The sequence below is a fragment of the Onychomys torridus genome, chromosome 2 (genome assembly GCF_903995425.1).
Source record: "Onychomys torridus chromosome 2, mOncTor1.1, whole genome shotgun sequence".
Taxonomy (NCBI): Eukaryota; Metazoa; Chordata; class Mammalia; order Rodentia; family Cricetidae; genus Onychomys; species Onychomys torridus.
Genome location: NC_050444.1, coordinates 130,633,862 through 130,651,406, shown reverse-complemented (window position 1 = coordinate 130,651,406; position 17,545 = coordinate 130,633,862). Strand labels below are relative to the sequence as shown.

Below are 17,545 nucleotides of genomic sequence, written 5' to 3'. Positions count from 1 at the left end.
AGAGTCACATGGAGTAAGGTGCTTCTCCCAAAGCCCAATGCCTTCTGGAGAGATGAGGACTTCTTAGCAACACTTCTCTCAGCAAACCGCTGAGCTGTGTGACCTAGGCAACGTGGCTCAACTTCTCTGGCTCTGACCAGAAATTCTTTAGAGGAATTGGATCACCTGAAAATTCCCTGGGGCTGGAGAAACTAAGTCCGGACTCAGAGCCTCAGTGGAGGCCAGAAACTCAACTCTCACGACCCATCGGTCCTTACAAGGTGCAAATCGCAGTCCTTCCCAGCCCCGGGGTGGACCAGTTAACAGCGACCTCCCGCACCCTTAATCCTCCACCCGCGCCCCATCCCATCTGGCTCAGCTCCTCTCCTCCCAGGGCTCAGGGACGCCGGAAGGCTCGGGAGACCCACCCAGCCCGCGCCAGCCCTCCGGGACCCGCACCGAGAGGCACTCACGGCTCAGGGGCCCCGAGCCCCACTCGGGCCCGCACCGTTCGGCCCCGCGCGCCGCGGCCTCGGCGGCCTCCGCCTCCTCCATGCCGCTCGCGCCCCGCCCCGGCCCAGCCGGCCCGCCCCGCCGCTTCCGCCGCCGCCGCCGCCGCCGCCGCGGGGTGAGAGGGCGTCGGGCGGCGCTTAGGGCGGCGGCCGCGGCCGGCGTCCACAGCGTGCGAGTAGAGCCGGCATGCACAGCCTCTCCCGCAGGGTCGCAGCCGGGCACCAGTGGGCCTCGGGGGAGAGCAGATGCCCGCACCGCGGAGCCGGGAGCTAGCGGCTTCCCAGGGCTTCGGGCCAGTTCCCTGAGCGTTCCAGGATCAGAGGGCTGCAGCATGAGGCCTGCAGGGCCCAGTACTGCAAGGCGGCTTGCAGGCTGCGGAGGAGAGCATTAAAAACCTGCTTCACTACTGTTCTGAGCGCCTTTGTTACCTTGATTCCATAAACCATGAATGATAGGCGCTGTGATTTTCCGAATCTTTTATTTGGTTTTTGTTTTTGTCTTTTTTCTTTTCTTTCTTTCTTTTTTTTTTTTTTTTTGGTTTTTCAAGGCAGGGTTTCTCTGTGTTTCCCTGGCTGTCCTGAAACTCACTCCGTAGACCAGACATTTTGCCTGCCTCTGCCTCCTGAGTGCTGGGATTAAAGGCTTGCACCACCACAGCCGGGTTGATTATCCGATTCTTTAAAAACAAAAACAAAACAAAACAAAAACCCTAAAAATTATTTTTAATTATGTACATGTGTGTGCATGCACAGGCAGTGAGGGTGTGCCTTGAGACCAGAGTTTCCATCTGATACCCCTGGAGCAGGCGTTAAAGCTGTGAGCTTGCCTGCCGTGTGCACTGAACCTAACTGAGCCTCTGGAAGAGCCCAGGTGTGCTTAACCATAGAGCCATCTCCAACCCCTGTTTAGTCTTTTTTTTAGGGGGCAGGAGGTTGAGACAGGGTCTCTCCATTTAGCCCTGGCTGTCCTGGAACTCCCTATGTAGACCAGGACTTGAGCTCACAGAGGTCCACCTGTGTTGCAGAATATTCCTTGACACTGTGTGGAGATATGTCACTGCGATTGGTCTAGTAAAGAGCTGAAGGGGGGGGGGGCTGGAGAGATGGCTCAGAGGTTAAGAGCACTGGCTGCTCTTCCAGAGGTCATGAGTTCAATTCCCAGCAACCACATGGTGGCTCACAACCACCTGTAATGAGATCTGGTGCCTCTTCTGGAGTGCAGGGATATCATGCAGGCAGAACACTATATACATAATAAATCTTTTTTTTTTTTTTTTAAAGAGCTGAATGGCCATTAGCTAGGCAGGAAGAGGTTAGGCAGGACTTCTTGGGACAGAAAGGACTCAGAGAGGAGGAAAGGCAGAGTCACCAGCCAGATGTGGAGGAAGCAAGATGGGCAGTTCAGAGTAAAGGTAACTGAGCCAAGTAAAAGAATGGATATTTAAAAATATGGGTTAATTTAAGTTATAAAAACTAGTTAGGAACAAGCCTAAGCTAAAGCCAAGCATTCATAATTAATGATAAGTCTCTGTGTTGTATTTGGGAGCTGGCTGGCGAAGACAAAGACTACACACTTGCCTCTGCTTCTCAAGTACTAGGATTAAAGGAGTGCACCAACATGCCCAGAAACACTTGGATTTTTTGAGTTCTCCAAATTCCACCTGCCTCCTACATGGAGAGATGGTATCTTTCAACATGATAACAGTGCATATCAGGTTGGTATGGTGTTGCACCTCCACTCCCACAGACGTGAGGGAAGACGATTCATCAGTTTGAATCAAATTGCTTTTCATAGCAAGAAGCTAACACCTCACCATGGTAGTTCATTTCTGCACTTCCAAAACTCAGGAGGCTGAGGTAAGGGGATTGTCATAGATTCAAGGCCAATTTGGTCTACAAAGTGAGTTCCAGGACAGCCAAGATTATGAAGTGAAACCTTATTAGATTATGAAGCAGGAAAGCAGCATGAGCAGAATAAAGGAAAGAAAGCCATGAGGCAGGAAGTAATTTTTAAAAATGATTAATTTAAGATAAAAAGCTAGTGGTACAAGCCTAAGCTATCAACCGAGCTTTTGTAATAACAAGTCTCTGTGTGGTTATTTGGGAGCTGGCAGTCCTGACAAGAAACTCCACCTACATTGTCCAAATTCTCAAGCTCACATGTATTGTCCTCATTTCTCTCCTGAGCTTCAGACCCTCCTGTGTCTACCTGCCTGCTGTATCTCTCCATAGGACTCACAATCCCACAGCTACTGGCATCATCCCCACTTGCTCTCAGATCTCCTTTGGGTCCCCTTGTTTGGTAAATTGCATCAGGCCATATAGCTGGGACTCCCCTTGTCTTTTTCCGGTGATGTTAGTTGAAATCAACTTTCATAATAGTTTAAATAATTAGTGTTTTTTGAACAATATTGAATACCATTAGAAAAGAATGAATTAATCAGTTGCCCAGTTCTTTCACTTATGCCTGTTATGATCAAATTCTCTCTAACAAGCCACTTCAGGTACTTTCAGTTTTTCCTTTGTTTTGTTTTTTGGTTTCTAGCTAGTCTCCCTGTCTCAGAGTTTTGCTTCTCCAATTTTCCTTGATCCTTGAAAAGTCCAGAGTAACATTGGGCAGTAACAAGTGGCAGTGCACACCTTTAATCCCAGAACTTGGGAGTCAGAGGCAGGCAGATCTCTGAGTTTGAGGCCAGCCTGGTTTACAGAGTGAAATCCAGGACAGCCAGGGATACACAAGAGAAACCCTATTTTGAAATACCCCCCCCCCCAAAAAAGGGGGGGGGGGAGAAAAAAAAGTCCAGAGTAATTTTTCAAAAAGGCAGATACTTTGTCAGTTTCTGGTTAAAAACTTACTTTTCAATTGCTGTGACAAAACATTGTGACTAAGGCAACTTAGAAGAGAAGCATTTACATTGAGGTTCACTGTCCCAGAAGGTTAGAATCCTTGACCATCATGGTGGTGGGGCATGGCAACCGGCAAGCAGGCAGGCACACACTGTTCTGGACCAGAAGCTAAGAGCTCAAATACCATCTCCATCTACAAGTACAAAGCAGAGAGCACTAACTAGGAATGGCTTGGCCATTTTGAGTCCCCAAGGTTGCTCCCCAATGACACACCTTCTCCAACAAGGCCACACATCTTAATCCTTCCCAAATACTTCCACTAATCCAGAACCAAGATTTCAAACATGTGAGCCTATGGGGGTCATTCTCATTTAAGCTAAGGAGAGGTAAGGTAGGATGGTGCATATCTGTGCTTCCAACACCTGGGAGCAACAGGCAGATTCAGGGTCAAGGTCCTCTTCAGCTACACAACTGAGGCCAGCCTGAGCTATATGAGACTGTGTCTCAAAGAAAAACAAGTCCACATATTTGAGCCTGGGTTAGTGGCACAAGTCTTTAATCTGAGCACTACAGAGGCATAAGCAGATGGTTCACTGAGTTCAAGGCCATCAAGAAACCCTGCCTCAAAAAACATCATCCAAATTCATAGGAAGTCAGTATACAATATTTAAATTGAGTCTGGCATGATAATACATGCCTTTAATCCCAGCACTTGGGAGGCAGAGGCAGGTGGATCTATGAGTTCAAGGCCAGCCTGGTCTACAGAGTGAGTTGCAGGATAGCCAAGGGATACACAGAGAAACCGTGTCTTGATAAACCAAAACCAAAATAATAATAATGATTGATAATAAATTTAGAACAAGTGGTAGGAGATGGGTTAGACTTGTGGATGGTTGGACTGGAGAGATGGCTTATCAGTTAAGAGCACATACTGCTCTTACAGTAGAACCTGAGTTCAGTTCCTAACACCTGTATCAGATGGCTCACAATTGCCAGTAACCAACTCCAGGGGATCCAAGGTCCTCTTCTGACCTGGGGTGGGGGAACCTGTACTTATGTGTATATCTCCACACCACACATACATAAGAAAATGTGGTACATATACACAATGGAGTACTACTCAGCAGAAAAAAACAATGACAGCATGAAATTTGCAGGCACATGGATGGAACTAGAAAATATCATCCTGAGTGAGGTAACCCAAACCCAGAAGGACAAACATGGTATGTACTCATAAGTGGATTCTAGATATAAAGCAAAGAACAATCAGACAGCAACCCACAGAACCAGGGAGGCTATATAGCAGGGGGGACCCTAGGATGACTGTGGTTTATAATAAGTTTTGGTTTTACTCAATTACTGGGCAAGCCTCAATCAAACATTTCACTATTAGGATAATTTATACTGTATCAAGCTGATAATAGAAAAATAAATTTAAAAAGTGAAAAAAAAGACATGTAGTAAATAAATAAGTCTAGAATTATCACACACACACACACACACACTACTATAACAACAAAGGGAAAGTAGGTTGCCTTTGGAAGTGGGCCCAGAGGTGTGAAAGAGTAGAGGGAAGAGGTACTTTGGGAGGGGGGGTTCGAGACAGGGTTTCTCTGTGTAGTTTTGTGCCTTTCCTGAAAGTTGTAGTCCAGGTTGGCCTCGAACTCACGGAGATCCACTTGCCTTTGCCTCCCGAGTGCTGGGATTAAAGGCGTGCGCCACCACCGCCTGGCTGGAAGAGGTACTTTTTCATTGTAAATCTTTCTGTAATGGTAGGCTGGAAGCACTTGGGTTAAAATCCCAAACAGAATAAAACAGATTTTCATGGTCCCTCCTTACCTGTAGAATTAAGTCCAAACAGCTTAGAAATATACCCTTGTTGTTACTCAGTGTGGTCCTCAGAGCAGTAGCAGGGCCATCGCTGTTGTTTGTTTTTGCTCTTTTCTCTCAGCTCTTTAGGGGCCAGCCACTCAGCTCCCAAATACATCACACACAGAGGCTTATTTTTAAATATAAATGCCCAGCATTAGCGTGGCTTGTTTCTTGCCTGTCTTAACTAATTATCCCCTCTATCTTTAGCCTCTGGGCTTTTTTCCTTTTCTTCTGTATATCTTACTTTCACTCTTACTCCATGGCTGACTGTGTAGCTGGGTGGTGGGCCCCCTAAAAGAGCTAAGAGAAAAGAACAAAAACATTTTGGAGCCCATCTCTGAGGCCATAGAAAACAACACACCCCCTGTAGCTTCTTAGAAATGCACTCTCACCGGGTGGCCCAGTACTCAGGAGGCAGAGCCAGGCGGATCTCTGTGAGTTCGAGGCCAGCCTGGTCTACAGAGCGAGATCCAGGACAGGCACCAAAACTACACAGAGAAACCCTGTCTCGAAAAACCAAGAAAAAAGAAAGAAAGAAAGAAAGAAAGAAAGAAAGAAAGAAATGCAAACTCTCAGGGCTAGAGATGGCTCCGCAGGTAATACTATATACTGTTCTTAGAGAGGACCTGGGTTCAGTTCCTGTTTTGCACAGCTCACAACTGTGAAATCCATCTTCTAGGGATCTGATGCCCTCCTGTGGCATCTAGGCATCTTTACTCATGTGCACACACCCTCGACTCAAGTGAACATGTACATGTAATTAAAATAGAAATTAAATCTTTAAAAAGGACTTTAATCCCTGTACTGTTGAGGTAGTGGGAGGTGGATCTCTGTGAGTTTCAAGGTCAGCCTCCTTTACATAGCAAGTTCCAACCAGACAGAACCACACAGTAGATAATAGACCCTCTCTGTCACACACACACACACAAAAAAAGAGGCAATGCAGAATCTCAGACCCTAACTTCACAAGGTTTTCAGATAACCCATACTTAATCAGGCTTAGGAAGCACATCTTTTGTAAGCCTATGTAAGCTTAAGATCAAGACTGTGTGTATCCCTTCAATTTTAATAATGTTTTCTTCTCATTGGCCAGGGGGACTGACCTCCTGTCATTCCTTCAGTCTGATTTCTAGGGGCTGGGCGGTGTCTGTGAGCTGAGCAGATATATTCTAGCCCCTGTAACAGTCACAGCCATTAACAGAAAGACTTCCAAACCCTCTGCAGCCGTGTTAGCTGACTGAAGCTGTCTATTTTTCGTTCAGCAAACATTTATTAGCTTCCTGCTGTGCGCTTAGCTGGCGTCAACTTAGGGAGAAAACACTGAGCTCCCTTTGAGGTTTTCAGTTCCCACTCCAGTCGCATGCCATCCAGGGCTAGAAGTTGTGTGCGCAACACTCGGTATTTTTCTCTACCCGACTGCGCGGCTTTTCTGAGCGTTACGGCGCCCTCCTCCTGCCCCCAGCGCGGCGCAGGCGGGGACCCACCGGTTTCGCTCTGTCCGCAGCAGAGAAGAGAAGGGAGGACCCTAGGGAACTGGACCTCTGTGTCTGGTCGCCCAGCCTTGCTGCGGCTTGGGCCCACATGGAGGGGACCGCGGAGTCCCAGACGCCTGACTTGCGAGACGTGGAGGGCAAGGTGGGCAGGAAGACCCCCGAAGGGCTGCTCCGCGGGCTTCGAGGCGAGTGGGAGATGGGGACCTCTGGGGACCTGCTGCTCCCAGGGGCGCCCGGCACCGGCCACGGCCTGGGGGACAAGATTATGGCGCTGAGGATGGAGCTGGTGAGTGTGGGTGCTACAGGCCACGGGGACAGAGGACGGGGTCCTCAGCGTAAGGCCGTTTGTAGGGACAGGCTCAGGTTCCCGGAGTTAGGCTGCAGAGGAGGGTCCCTCCCAGATCAATCCATATACCCTGGGTTGAAAGTGAAGAGAAGTGACGTCTCATTACCTCATGACCTCTCACTCCCAAGGGTGAGTGAAGGGTTGATAGATCCTGAGAACTGGAAGTAGGAGGCACAGCTCTTGGAACTTTTCCCTGCCCAATAATCGGGAGGAGGGAGGCTAAGCAGTTAACAAAACAAAACAAAACAAAAAACCCAACTTAGTTCAGAGCAAATTCTTCCCATCGGCACCTGGGGCCACCAATTTGCTCATACACCATTATAAGGCAACTGTTTTCTACCCACTTCTCCGGCAAACTGGGGAAAGGTTTCTTCCTAAGGCCCCAGGGTATTCAAGTCAGGATTTGGGGGGGAGGGAAGCGCTTTGGTGAGGTAATACTTGCTCAAACTGCCTGCATTAGGGGTACACTAAAACATGTCCCTTTTGTAAGCATCCCACCGTCATGGTATTAAACATTCTAAGACCTCAACAGACGGAGTAGCAACACAGTCCGCCTTTCACTGGGGATTCAGACTCCCAGGGTCTCACCCGAACCTTCTTGGGGAGAAGGAAACAGCAGCACCCCGCCTTCCCTGGAGCTGTTGGTCTAGATTCTGAGCCAAAAGGGCAGCCGGGCCCCGTAGGGCCCTGGTTCCGGTGAAACAGATGAATTACCCCTGCCACCACTTTGCTGCCAGTTCTGGAGAACTGAGGAATTGCCAGCTACGCGTGGGCTCAGAACCAGAAGCCCACAGTGAGTGCTGCAGTTAATAAGTCTTCCTGGGGTCCTACTGTGTGTCCAACCTATGTCAAGCAGATCTGGAAGGGTGGAAGGAAGAAAAGACCTCCAAGGCCAGCCCAGGGCTCTCCTTCTATGCCAAGAGCCTCCTGGGATTCGTGGTCAGAGAGGATCCCTGGGGGCAGGATATGAATGCCAAGTGTGTGCTTGGCCTTGACGGTTGTAGTTGAATGCCAAGTTCTTCAGAGCAGGTCTGTGACTGTACTAACCTCTGAAAGAGGCCAGGTTTGCCTCATTGTACATACTGCTCAAGGCATAGAGAGGAGAGAGCCTCCTACTTTGTCCTTTGAAAACTAAGTTGTTTTGTTTTGAGACATGGGCTCACTATGTAGCTCAGGCTGGCCCCCAAACACATATTCCTCTTGTCTCTTGAGTGCTGGCTGGGATTATGAGCGAATGCCACCATACCCAGCTAGAAATTAAATTATACTGAGAATATAAGCCATGTATCAATGTCCGGCATGATACATGGTATTTTTCTTTTTAAAAGAATTTTGAGAAACTTTCTGTGTAGGAATATTTTGCCTGTGTGAATGTGTGTGTACCACATGCATGCCTGTTGCCCATGGAGGTTAGAGAGCATCAAATCCCTTGGAACTGGAGTTATGGATGGTTGTGAGGCACTGTGTGGGTTCTGGGAACCTAACCCTGATGTCTGCAAGAACAGGGGCTCCCGACTGCGAAGCCTTCTCTCTGGTGCCATTTTTTCCCCTTTGAGGTGCTGAACCTAGGGTTTTGCACACACTAGCTGAGTGCTCTGCAGTTGAGCTGTACCACTACTCACTCCTACAGGCTACCCGCTTCACGCTCAGCTAGATACGTGCTATTTAATATATGAATGTGAGCAGTTGCCCACAACCCCTCAAAAAGTAAAGCCAACATTTGAGCCCAGATCACTTGACCACATCTATCATGAAAACCTGCTTTGTGCCAGATACTTGAAGCACATTTCATGATGAAATGAGAAAGTTTCAAATGTCCGTGGGCTTGCTTCTCATTCAGGAAATCTGGAGGCGGGCCTAACCTCCGACTCTTGTTCTTTATAAACTTTAGGGGAGTACATTTAACTTTTGCTTTCAACTCTTTTAACTTTTGGCCTATCTGACCTGGGGTCTGGGGCTTCCCATGAACAGTGTTTTGGAGACCAGAAGGAGAAGGTCCATGTCAGGGTCCTTTTCCCCTCTTCCAGCCAGAATAGCACTGGCTTCTTCTTGTACTCTGCTCTAACTGCTGGTTTAGAAGCCCGAGGGCAGGGCAGGAGATTTGGGGCCAGGAAGGCAGAACTGACCAAAGCCCTCTAAGGCCTGTCCTTCAGCTGTCCCTCTCTCTCTGCTCTCCTCAGGGAGGAGCAGAGGCTTGCCCTTCAGGCCAAGGTCAGCCTACTTTTGGCTTCCTACTCTTGCTTTGTTTCCCTAGTCTGAAGTTGAGCGAAGAGCCAGTCTGATGGATGTGTGGGAATGGCAAGCAATGGCGACCTCCCGGTTCACCCAAAGAGCTGTTGCTATGAGAAGCCGCCTCCGCAGGGCAGTTTGTGAGAAAGCAATAGACAAGGAACGGGGGCAAGGCATGAGTTCAGATTTTGTCTCCACTTCTGATGTATTTTCTGGTCTTAAGGAGGGTCCTGTCTCTTCGGTGTTCTTATGGTTTTTTGTCCTTTGACAAAGGAAACAAGGGAGTGATTGTAGAACTAGACAACTGTTAAGAACTTTGATTTTAGTGACAATAGTTAATCCCAACATTACCAGGGATCTAGAAGCTGGTGTTCAGGCTTTTAAACTGAGGCCTGATTTGGGTTAAGCAAAGAGGGAGCCCTGCCCAGGACACCTGGGCTGGGCAGAATCTAATCTATGTATGGGGAAGGGAAGGGAGCCTCCAGGGAAAAGCACTGGGTAGTCTCTATTTATCTTCTGCTCTGTTTCCAAAGAGATGGCATGAAATGAGTGTTTCTTTTTCTGGTGAGGAAGTCTTTTGCTTCTATTCTTGGGGGGATGGTACTGTCACAGTCAGGGAATCCCACTGTCGCAGCATTAAAGAAGCTGGTGCTCGGGTTGGTTTCCTAAGCAACACGGTACAACTCAGCTTCTTGAGAGTCACAGAATTGAGCGAAAGGTGTTCTGTTCAACCTTTAGCAGAAAACCTGAAATGAGTTGGGCAGGAACTGCTCCCAGGGAGCGGATGACCTGGGGTACGGAAGGAGGAGACAGACTGAAGCTTGTGCAGGAACAGAAATGCTGTTGGGGGCCAGGGATGTGCTCAGATGTAGACTGGTTACTTGCCTTATGCATAAAGCCCTGAGTTGAATCCTGAGCACCACACAGAACTGGGTGTGGCGTGGCGTGGCTGTAATCCCAGCACACTAGAGGTGAGGCAGCAGGATTAGAGGTTCAAGAGGAAAAAATGCTGGAACGAGGGAGGGCCTGCCTCCCAGAAGAGCTGACCTGGAGTAATGTGGTATCAGGAGTTCCCCACTTAGAACTGGAGGACAGTACATCCTCTGGCTGGAATGATTCTCTCCACTGGTCAAGTCCAGCCTAACCAGTCTTAGCTCATGACTCTCGTCTAGGTTTGGGTTTTGGCCCTCCAGGTACACACAATTCTCGGTAGCGATTGTTTTCTCTACCATTTACCATATGGAATTTTTTTTTTAAATTATAGATTTATTACTTTTTCCCTATGTTTGAGTGTTTTGCCTGTTTATGTTTACATGTGGACCACACGCATGACTGGTGCCCGCACAGATCACAAGGGGACTTCATATCCCCTGGAACTGGAGTTAAGGATTGTTATGAGCTACCACGTGGGTGCTGGGAACCAAACCCTGGTCTTCTTCAAGAAGAAGTGAAGCCATGCATTGTGGCACACATCTTTAGTCCTACTACTGGGAAGGCAGAGGCAAGTGCCCTCACCTGCTAAGCCATCTTGCTGGCCTTCTAAGTCCTTCTTAAAAATATCTTTTTATTTTGAGACAACAGTTGTCTGGGATGTCCTTGAATTTGCAACCCTGCCTCCACCTCTGGGATTACAAACTTGTGCCACCAGGCCCCTTTCTATATGAATGTATTAATTTGGTTAAGAGTTAAAGTAAATAAACATCAGTGGGGCAGTGGTGGCGCACACCTTTAATCCCAGCTCTCAGGAGGCAGAGCCAGGAGGATCTCTGTGAGTTCGAGGCCAGCCTGGGCTACAGAGTGAGATCTAGGACAGGCACCAAAACTACACAGAGGAACCTTGTCTCGAAAAAAAAAAAAAAACCAAAAACCAAAACCAAAAATCAAAACAAAACAAAAAGTTAAAAAAAAATAAATCTGAACATAAAAGCTGGCATACATAGTGAGTTCCAGGCCAGCCAGGAGTATATAGTGAGACCTGCCTCAAAAACAAAACAAAACAAAACAAAACAATAACAACAAATGTTGTGGCAAGATCTTGATTCACAAAGAAGTATCAAGACTCGAGGCTAGAGAGATGGACAAGGGTCATAACATAAGAGGCTTTTGAACGTAGCTGCTGATATGTTTATTCTCTCTGAACACTGCCAAGCTCAGGGGCAGGTTCAGACTTGTGCTTGAGAAAGGTTAACTCAGTACACTTGAGCTGGGAGGGACCCCTGGAGAGTACACTGTAGGTCACACTTCACTTCCGGGAGACTGAAGGCCCCAAATGCCCAGCCATTGGGATTCTGACCCTGAGCTCTGCCTAGCCTTTCTTCCCTTGGGCCTTGTCACCAATCTTTAGGGACCAGGGAACCAAGTTAGTGCTGTCTTGCTTCCTCAGAGCCCATCTCGTTTTGGCCCAAACGGTTTCCCAGCTGGCACCTGACTAGCTAGCCTTTGGTTTCTAAGTCATACTGGGGAGACTGGATTGATTTAATACTTTACTGCTGTTTTAACTTCGCACAGTGGCTGGGCCTTAATCTACTGCTATCTCAGCCAGCAATTGCAACTCCACAGCCTGCTTCTCTAGCAGCCGCCTGGCCGCTCAGACCACAGCCTGGTGGGGATTCTGTTCCTGCAGGCACTGGCTGTTGCTGCTGCTAAAGCTTAATTAAATCTCTATCATTCTATTTATAAATAAAACTTAAGATTCAAAAACTGGGGTGAAAACCTAGCTCAGAGAGGCTGGGTCACAACTAGCTAATCTTTCCTTGCTGGCATCTCCGAAAGACCCTCGATTCTGCTCTGCCAAAAAGCTGTGGCAATCCAAATCCCTCCCTACTTCCTATGTCTCTCTATCTCTCCTGGATGCCCTCTGTCGACTAGTTGCTAACTCAGTCTCCTGACCCAAGGTTGCTTTTAATTAAATCAATGCAAATGCAAACCAGGGTTCACAGTGTGATCAAATATCTCCCAACAGTTTACCTTGAATAGGAAATTTGAAGCCCAGTCAGAATGGATGTGTGTGTGTGTGTGTGTGTGTGTGTGTGTGTGTGTGTGTGTGTGTATGTGTGTGTGTGTGTGTTGCTAGGCAGGTACTCTGCATTAACCCTAACTCTGGATTTGTTAGGTTTTTTGGTTTTTTTTTTTTTTTTTTTTTTTGAGAGACAGGGTCTTACTATGTAGCTCTGGCTGTCCTGGAACTCCTTATGTTGATCATGCTGGCCTTGAACTCACAAAGATCCGCCTGCCTCTGCTTTGAAAGTACTGTGATTAAAGGTATGCTACATGAGGGTTGGCCTGGATTTGTTAGTTTTTGAAAAGGGATCTCACGCTAGCCTCAAACTCCTTTAAAGTTTTGGAAATGTCTATTATTTGTATTTATATGTATATGCATGTTTGTGCCTATAAAGGTCCGAAGAGGGAACTGGATTTTTTGGGAGCTGTAGTTTATAGGAAGTTGTAAGCCACTTCATATGAGCACTGGAACCAAACTCCAGTCCTCTGCAAGAGCAGCAAACAACTAATGGGGCATCTCTTTAGCCCCTGGCCTCAAATTCTTGTTCCTCCTACCTCAGCCTATTTTGTCTGCTTTTTTGATTTTTGTTTTGTTTTCAAGACAGGGTTTCACTGTGTAGCCCTGGCTATCCTGGAACACTATTGACCAGGCTGGCTTTGAACTCAGAGATCTGCCTATCTCTGCCTCCCAAGTGTTTCCTCAGCCTCTTAAGTGCTAGAGTTATAGGAATAAGCCATCACAACCAGTCTTTGTAGGTGGAGTTTCTCTGTCTCAGCAGCCACTCCATAACCATTCAGAGACTTATTACTAATTATATAAGTGCTCAGCCAGTAGCTCAGGCTTGTTACCAGCTAACTCTTACATTTTAAATTAACCCATATTTCTTATCTGTGCTCTGCCACGTGGCTTGGTACCTTTCCTCAGTACAGCAAGTTCATCTTCTTCTGTCTGAGCCTCCTCTCAGTTCTGATATTCCTCCCCTTCTTCCTGCTCATCTTTTGTCTCAATCCCACCTCTAGCTGCCCAGCTATTGGCCAGTCAGCTTCTTTATTAACCCAAGCACAGTGACATATATTCACACAGTGTAAAAGAATATTTCACAAGTCTTGTCTTATTTTATTTCATTAATTTTGAAACAGGGTCTCATGAAACTCAGGCTGATCTTGAACTGCTGACCCTCCTGCTTCCATCTCCTAAGTGCCTGGATTACAAATGTGCATCACCACACCTAGTTTATTGGGTGCTGGGGAACCCAGAGCTTAGTGCCTCCTAGGCAAGTGTTCACTCCACTGAGCCACATGTGCAGCCCCCTAGTCACATATTTTAATATTTATTATCTACTAAGACCCCACTGTAGAAAATACACAATGGACCACATTTCAAAATCCTTGCTCTCATGCTGTAAAGTGAATAATTTTTTTTGTTGTTGTTTTTTGTTTGTTTGTTTTGAGACAGCATTTCTCTGTGTAGCCCTGCCTTCGCTGTCCTAGAACTAGCTCTGTAGACCAGGCTGGCCTTGAACTCACAGAGATCCATCTGCCTCTGCCTCCTAAATGCTGGGATTAAAGGCGTGTGCCACCTCCACTTGGCTGGCTGTCCGTTTTTAAAAAGTGAAGCATGGCTGGCTGGACCACAAGGTTAGGGAAACACCTAGCCTAGAACCTGGAACTAATTTCTTTTCTCACTTCTTCAGGCTTACCTTCGAGCTATTGATGTGAAGATCCTGCAGCAGCTGGTGACCTTGAACGAGGGTATTGAGGCAGTGCGTTGGCTGCTGGAGGAGCGGGGAACGCTGACCAGCCATTGTAGCAGCCTCACCAGCAGTCAATATAGCCTGACAGGTGGAAGCCCAGGCCGCTCCAGGCGGGGAAGTTGGGACAGCCTGCCAGATACCAGCTCAACTGACCGGCTAGACAGTGTCTCTATTGGCAGTTTCTTGGACACTGTGGCTCCCAGAGAGCTGGATGAACAAGGACCCCCTGGGCCTTCCTGTCCTGAGATTGACTGGGCAAAGGTTATACCCAATGAAGACAGGGCCAGGACTGAGGTGGACATGACATCCACTACGCTAGGGAGCTTAACAGCTACATGGACGCTCCCAGGAGATGGGCTTCAAGGTGGACCACCCGAGCTATCAGAGGATGACAGTGCTAAGCAGGGCTTTGAGGCTCATTGGTACTGGGGACAGTGCCAGGATGATGTGACCTTCTTGTAAAAGCTTTTCTACCTTTTTGTGCTTTGTGGCTCAACTTTTGGCCCAAGCCTCCCTCAATTTTCCCTCAATCTCCAACTAGACAGAAACTATATTGAAATCACTTACCACAGAAATCTGGCTTCTCTCTCTGGTCTCTAGGGAGCCTCTGCACTTATCTCTCAATTATTGGGTCCCTAGAGCTATTTCCATAGAGATATCGACTCTAGAGACCTAGCCTGTGGTTCGTGATGTAAGGGTATCTCCATGCCCCTCCCCGGTAAGGTGAAGTTTTATGAAATAGGGCCTCTAGGACATCACTGAAGAAGAGATGGGGAATATCACCTCATCCAAAGCCTGGGAGCCTGGGATGCCTCTTACAAAAAAATGGAGAATTGAGGAGGGGCATTTGGGGCCAAACTTCCATGGACTGGCCCTTCTAGATGCCTTTGGAGTTGGGAGACCAACCCTTTCCTGCCTGCTGAGTGATGTGATTTCCTTTTAAGATACACCAAGAATGCTTCCTCTGTACAGTCCCGGCTGGTGTGTGATCGGTCTGTATAGAGGGTATTCTGGTCCCTGTTGTCTGCCATTGTCTCTTACAAGAGGGAACACATTGCTCTTCCTGCAGGTGTCTGTCATGCTTTTCTCAAGTTCTGACTTTTCAAACATGATGTCTTTTCATTTTTTCTCAAGGATCTCACTTCTGTGGCTACATCTCTGTTCGGAGCTGTAGGATACTCTTATTGAGAAAGAAACTCAGAGGCCTCCACCCGGGCTCTCAAATCTGCTTGGCTCACTTTACTGTAGACCCCTATCTTGCCCTGGTCCTGGCCTGCCCCATCCCTGTTTCCTGCTTCCAAATGTGTCTGCCAGGAGTTCAGCTTGAGTGTCTTCTCAGCCCCCTCTTTCGGCCTCTGCATTTTTATGTGCCTCTCATCCCACTGTTGTTTGGAAATAAGGAGAGTGAGTTCTCAGAGTTCTGGGGACACTCTCAGATGGTGGGATGATCTTGTCATCTCTGACTCTGTGCTTACCCTCCCTCATCCTGGCCAGCCTTCCACCATTTGGTCATAAGAATACCTTTCTGAAATTGAGACACAAGGAAGTCCCTTGTCTGAGCTGGGTGTGGGAGCGTGGCAGGAAAAGACAGGACCTGTAGTCCCTGGGTCTCATCAAGGGGAAGAGACTGGAAAGTCCTTCAGGGCAAGCCCGTGACTCCTGACTTGAGGGGTAATTGGGAGTGGCCCTAGGGTTGGATCCCAAGGCCCTAGCTAATTACACCAGAGAAGAAATTCAGGGAAATTGCCAGTTCTGGGGCTCAGGGAAGAGGCAGGCCCAGAGAAGAGGACCACAAAGGATGTGGTTAATACCTAAACAAATAAGCCCTGCACTCAGGAGGCAGAGGCAGGTTGATCTCTATGATTTCCAGGCCAGACAAGGCTATATACATAGTGAGACCCAGGCTCAAAAAAGAGACCCAGTCTCAAAAAACAAAGAGCTGGCTGTGGTGGCGCACGCCTTTAATCCCAGCACTTGGGAGGCAGAGGCAGGCAGATCTCTGAGTTTGAGGCTAGTCTGGTCTACAGAGCAAGTTCTAGGACAGCCAGGGCTACACAGAGAAATCCTATCTCCAAAAACCAAAACCCAAACCAACAAAACAAAAACAAAGAAACCAGAGGGACTTCTTGGAGATTAACCCTTTGAGTCCCAGGTAACTGCCCTGTCTTTCCAGGGCCCTGAAGTTGGATTACTGGAGGGGGAAAGGGCGATCTTTGTTCAGGGGACCCTCCTGAGTTGGAGGAGTATTCCCCCAAAGAACCATTTTCTGCATTTCAGAAATTCCATGTTGGGGAAGGGAAGGCAGCCAAATTGGTTATGTCTACTCTCCTACCTCCCTAGCCCCAATGCCTCAGTAGCTTTGCAACTACCAAATCCTACATCAGTTCAACCTCTGGCTCTCCAGTAGACCCCCTCCTCCCCTGGTCTCCAAGTGGTCGCTATTTCTACAGCGATCTCAGTTTCCTCTCCGCTATTGCCAGACTTCCTTACCATGCCCCATAGCTCTGGGACTCCCGATTTCTTTCCCTCAGGCTGGAATTTCCGATGCCCTGTCCCAGTCCACACTCTAAGCCATCTGTAGTGTTCCTTGGACACCCAGCCACCTTTCCTTTTTGAAGCTGTTGTATTCTTTTTCTGAGTTATAGTTCATCAGCTATAAACGTAGGAGCTGAAGAGGTTGCCTGCCCTCTTGTGGCCATTATGCAACATTGCTGGAGTTGCTGGGTGAAATCTCCAAGTTTAAACGTAATTCAGCCTAGCCTTTCAGGAGATCAGCCCCATCATTGCACAGAGGATGAAGCTGAGAGACGGCACAGATTTGCTCAGTTCTACCTGTTGTGAAACTGCAGCAATGGCCATGTTAGAGAACCTACTGCCTGTCTGTAAACCCACAGCTCCATCTTAGTCACACTGGCCAGTCTATTCTCCAATGAAAAGGAACTGAAAACCATTTTCCTCATTGTAAGATTTAAGACCTACCTGGGTATGATGGCACACACCTGGCCTGTAATCCCAGCATTTGACAGGTGGAGTTCAAAGTCATCTTTAGCTACATAGCCGGCCTGGAACATGTGAGCAATCCTTCTGCCTCAGCTTCCTGAGTGCTGGAATTACAAGTATGAGCCACCACAGTTGGCTTTGGGTATCCTGTCTTAATACCTTTAGACTCCATTTCATCATCTGAGGAGTCCTAGAGCCACAGAAAATGTATCCCTTGTCCTTCCTACATGCTTCTAGGCTGCCTGGATGAGGCTTGGCTGTCCTGTTAGCGTGGACTTTTATGATTACAGGTAGGAGCTGTTTGGGAACTCAGAGAAATGGGGAGAGGTGAGAGATGCAGAGAGACAGGGATGAGATGAGAGTCTGAGCAGAGGACGCACACTGCTCTCTGGGGTGCTGGGGCTTTCCTCAGAACTCATTAATGCAAAGATGGTAGCTGGGGAAACAGGACCTGGGAGGGGAAGATGGGTCTGGCCAGACTGAATCATCTGTCCAGGCCAATGAGACCATGGG

At 47.9% G+C, this 17,545-nt stretch overlaps 1 protein-coding gene across 1 annotated transcript; it reads left to right on the top strand.

Annotated features, from left to right (window-relative positions):
* The first annotated feature begins 6,661 nt into the window (after nt 1-6,661).
* On the top strand, nt 6,662-15,908 carry Lurap1 (leucine rich adaptor protein 1). The gene is made up of 2 exons (XM_036177684.1): nt 6,662-6,989; nt 13,973-15,908. The coding sequence occupies exons 1-2, from the start codon at nt 6,792-6,794 to the stop codon at nt 14,492-14,494; spliced, it is 720 nt and encodes a 239-aa protein (XP_036033577.1). The 5' UTR covers nt 6,662-6,791; the 3' UTR covers nt 14,495-15,908.
* The last annotated feature ends 1,637 nt before the right edge of the window (nt 15,909-17,545 follow it).

Bases quoted from the DNA above. Each gene is read 5' to 3' on its own strand.
- Lurap1 (XM_036177684.1), top strand. From the start codon at position 6,792: ATGGAGGGGACCGCGGAGTCCCAGACGCCTGACTTGCGAGACGTGGAG. The intron at 6,990-13,972 runs GTGAGTGTGGGT...TCACTTCTTCAG, and splicing joins TGGCGCTGAGGATGGAGCTG to GCTTACCTTCGAGCTATTGA.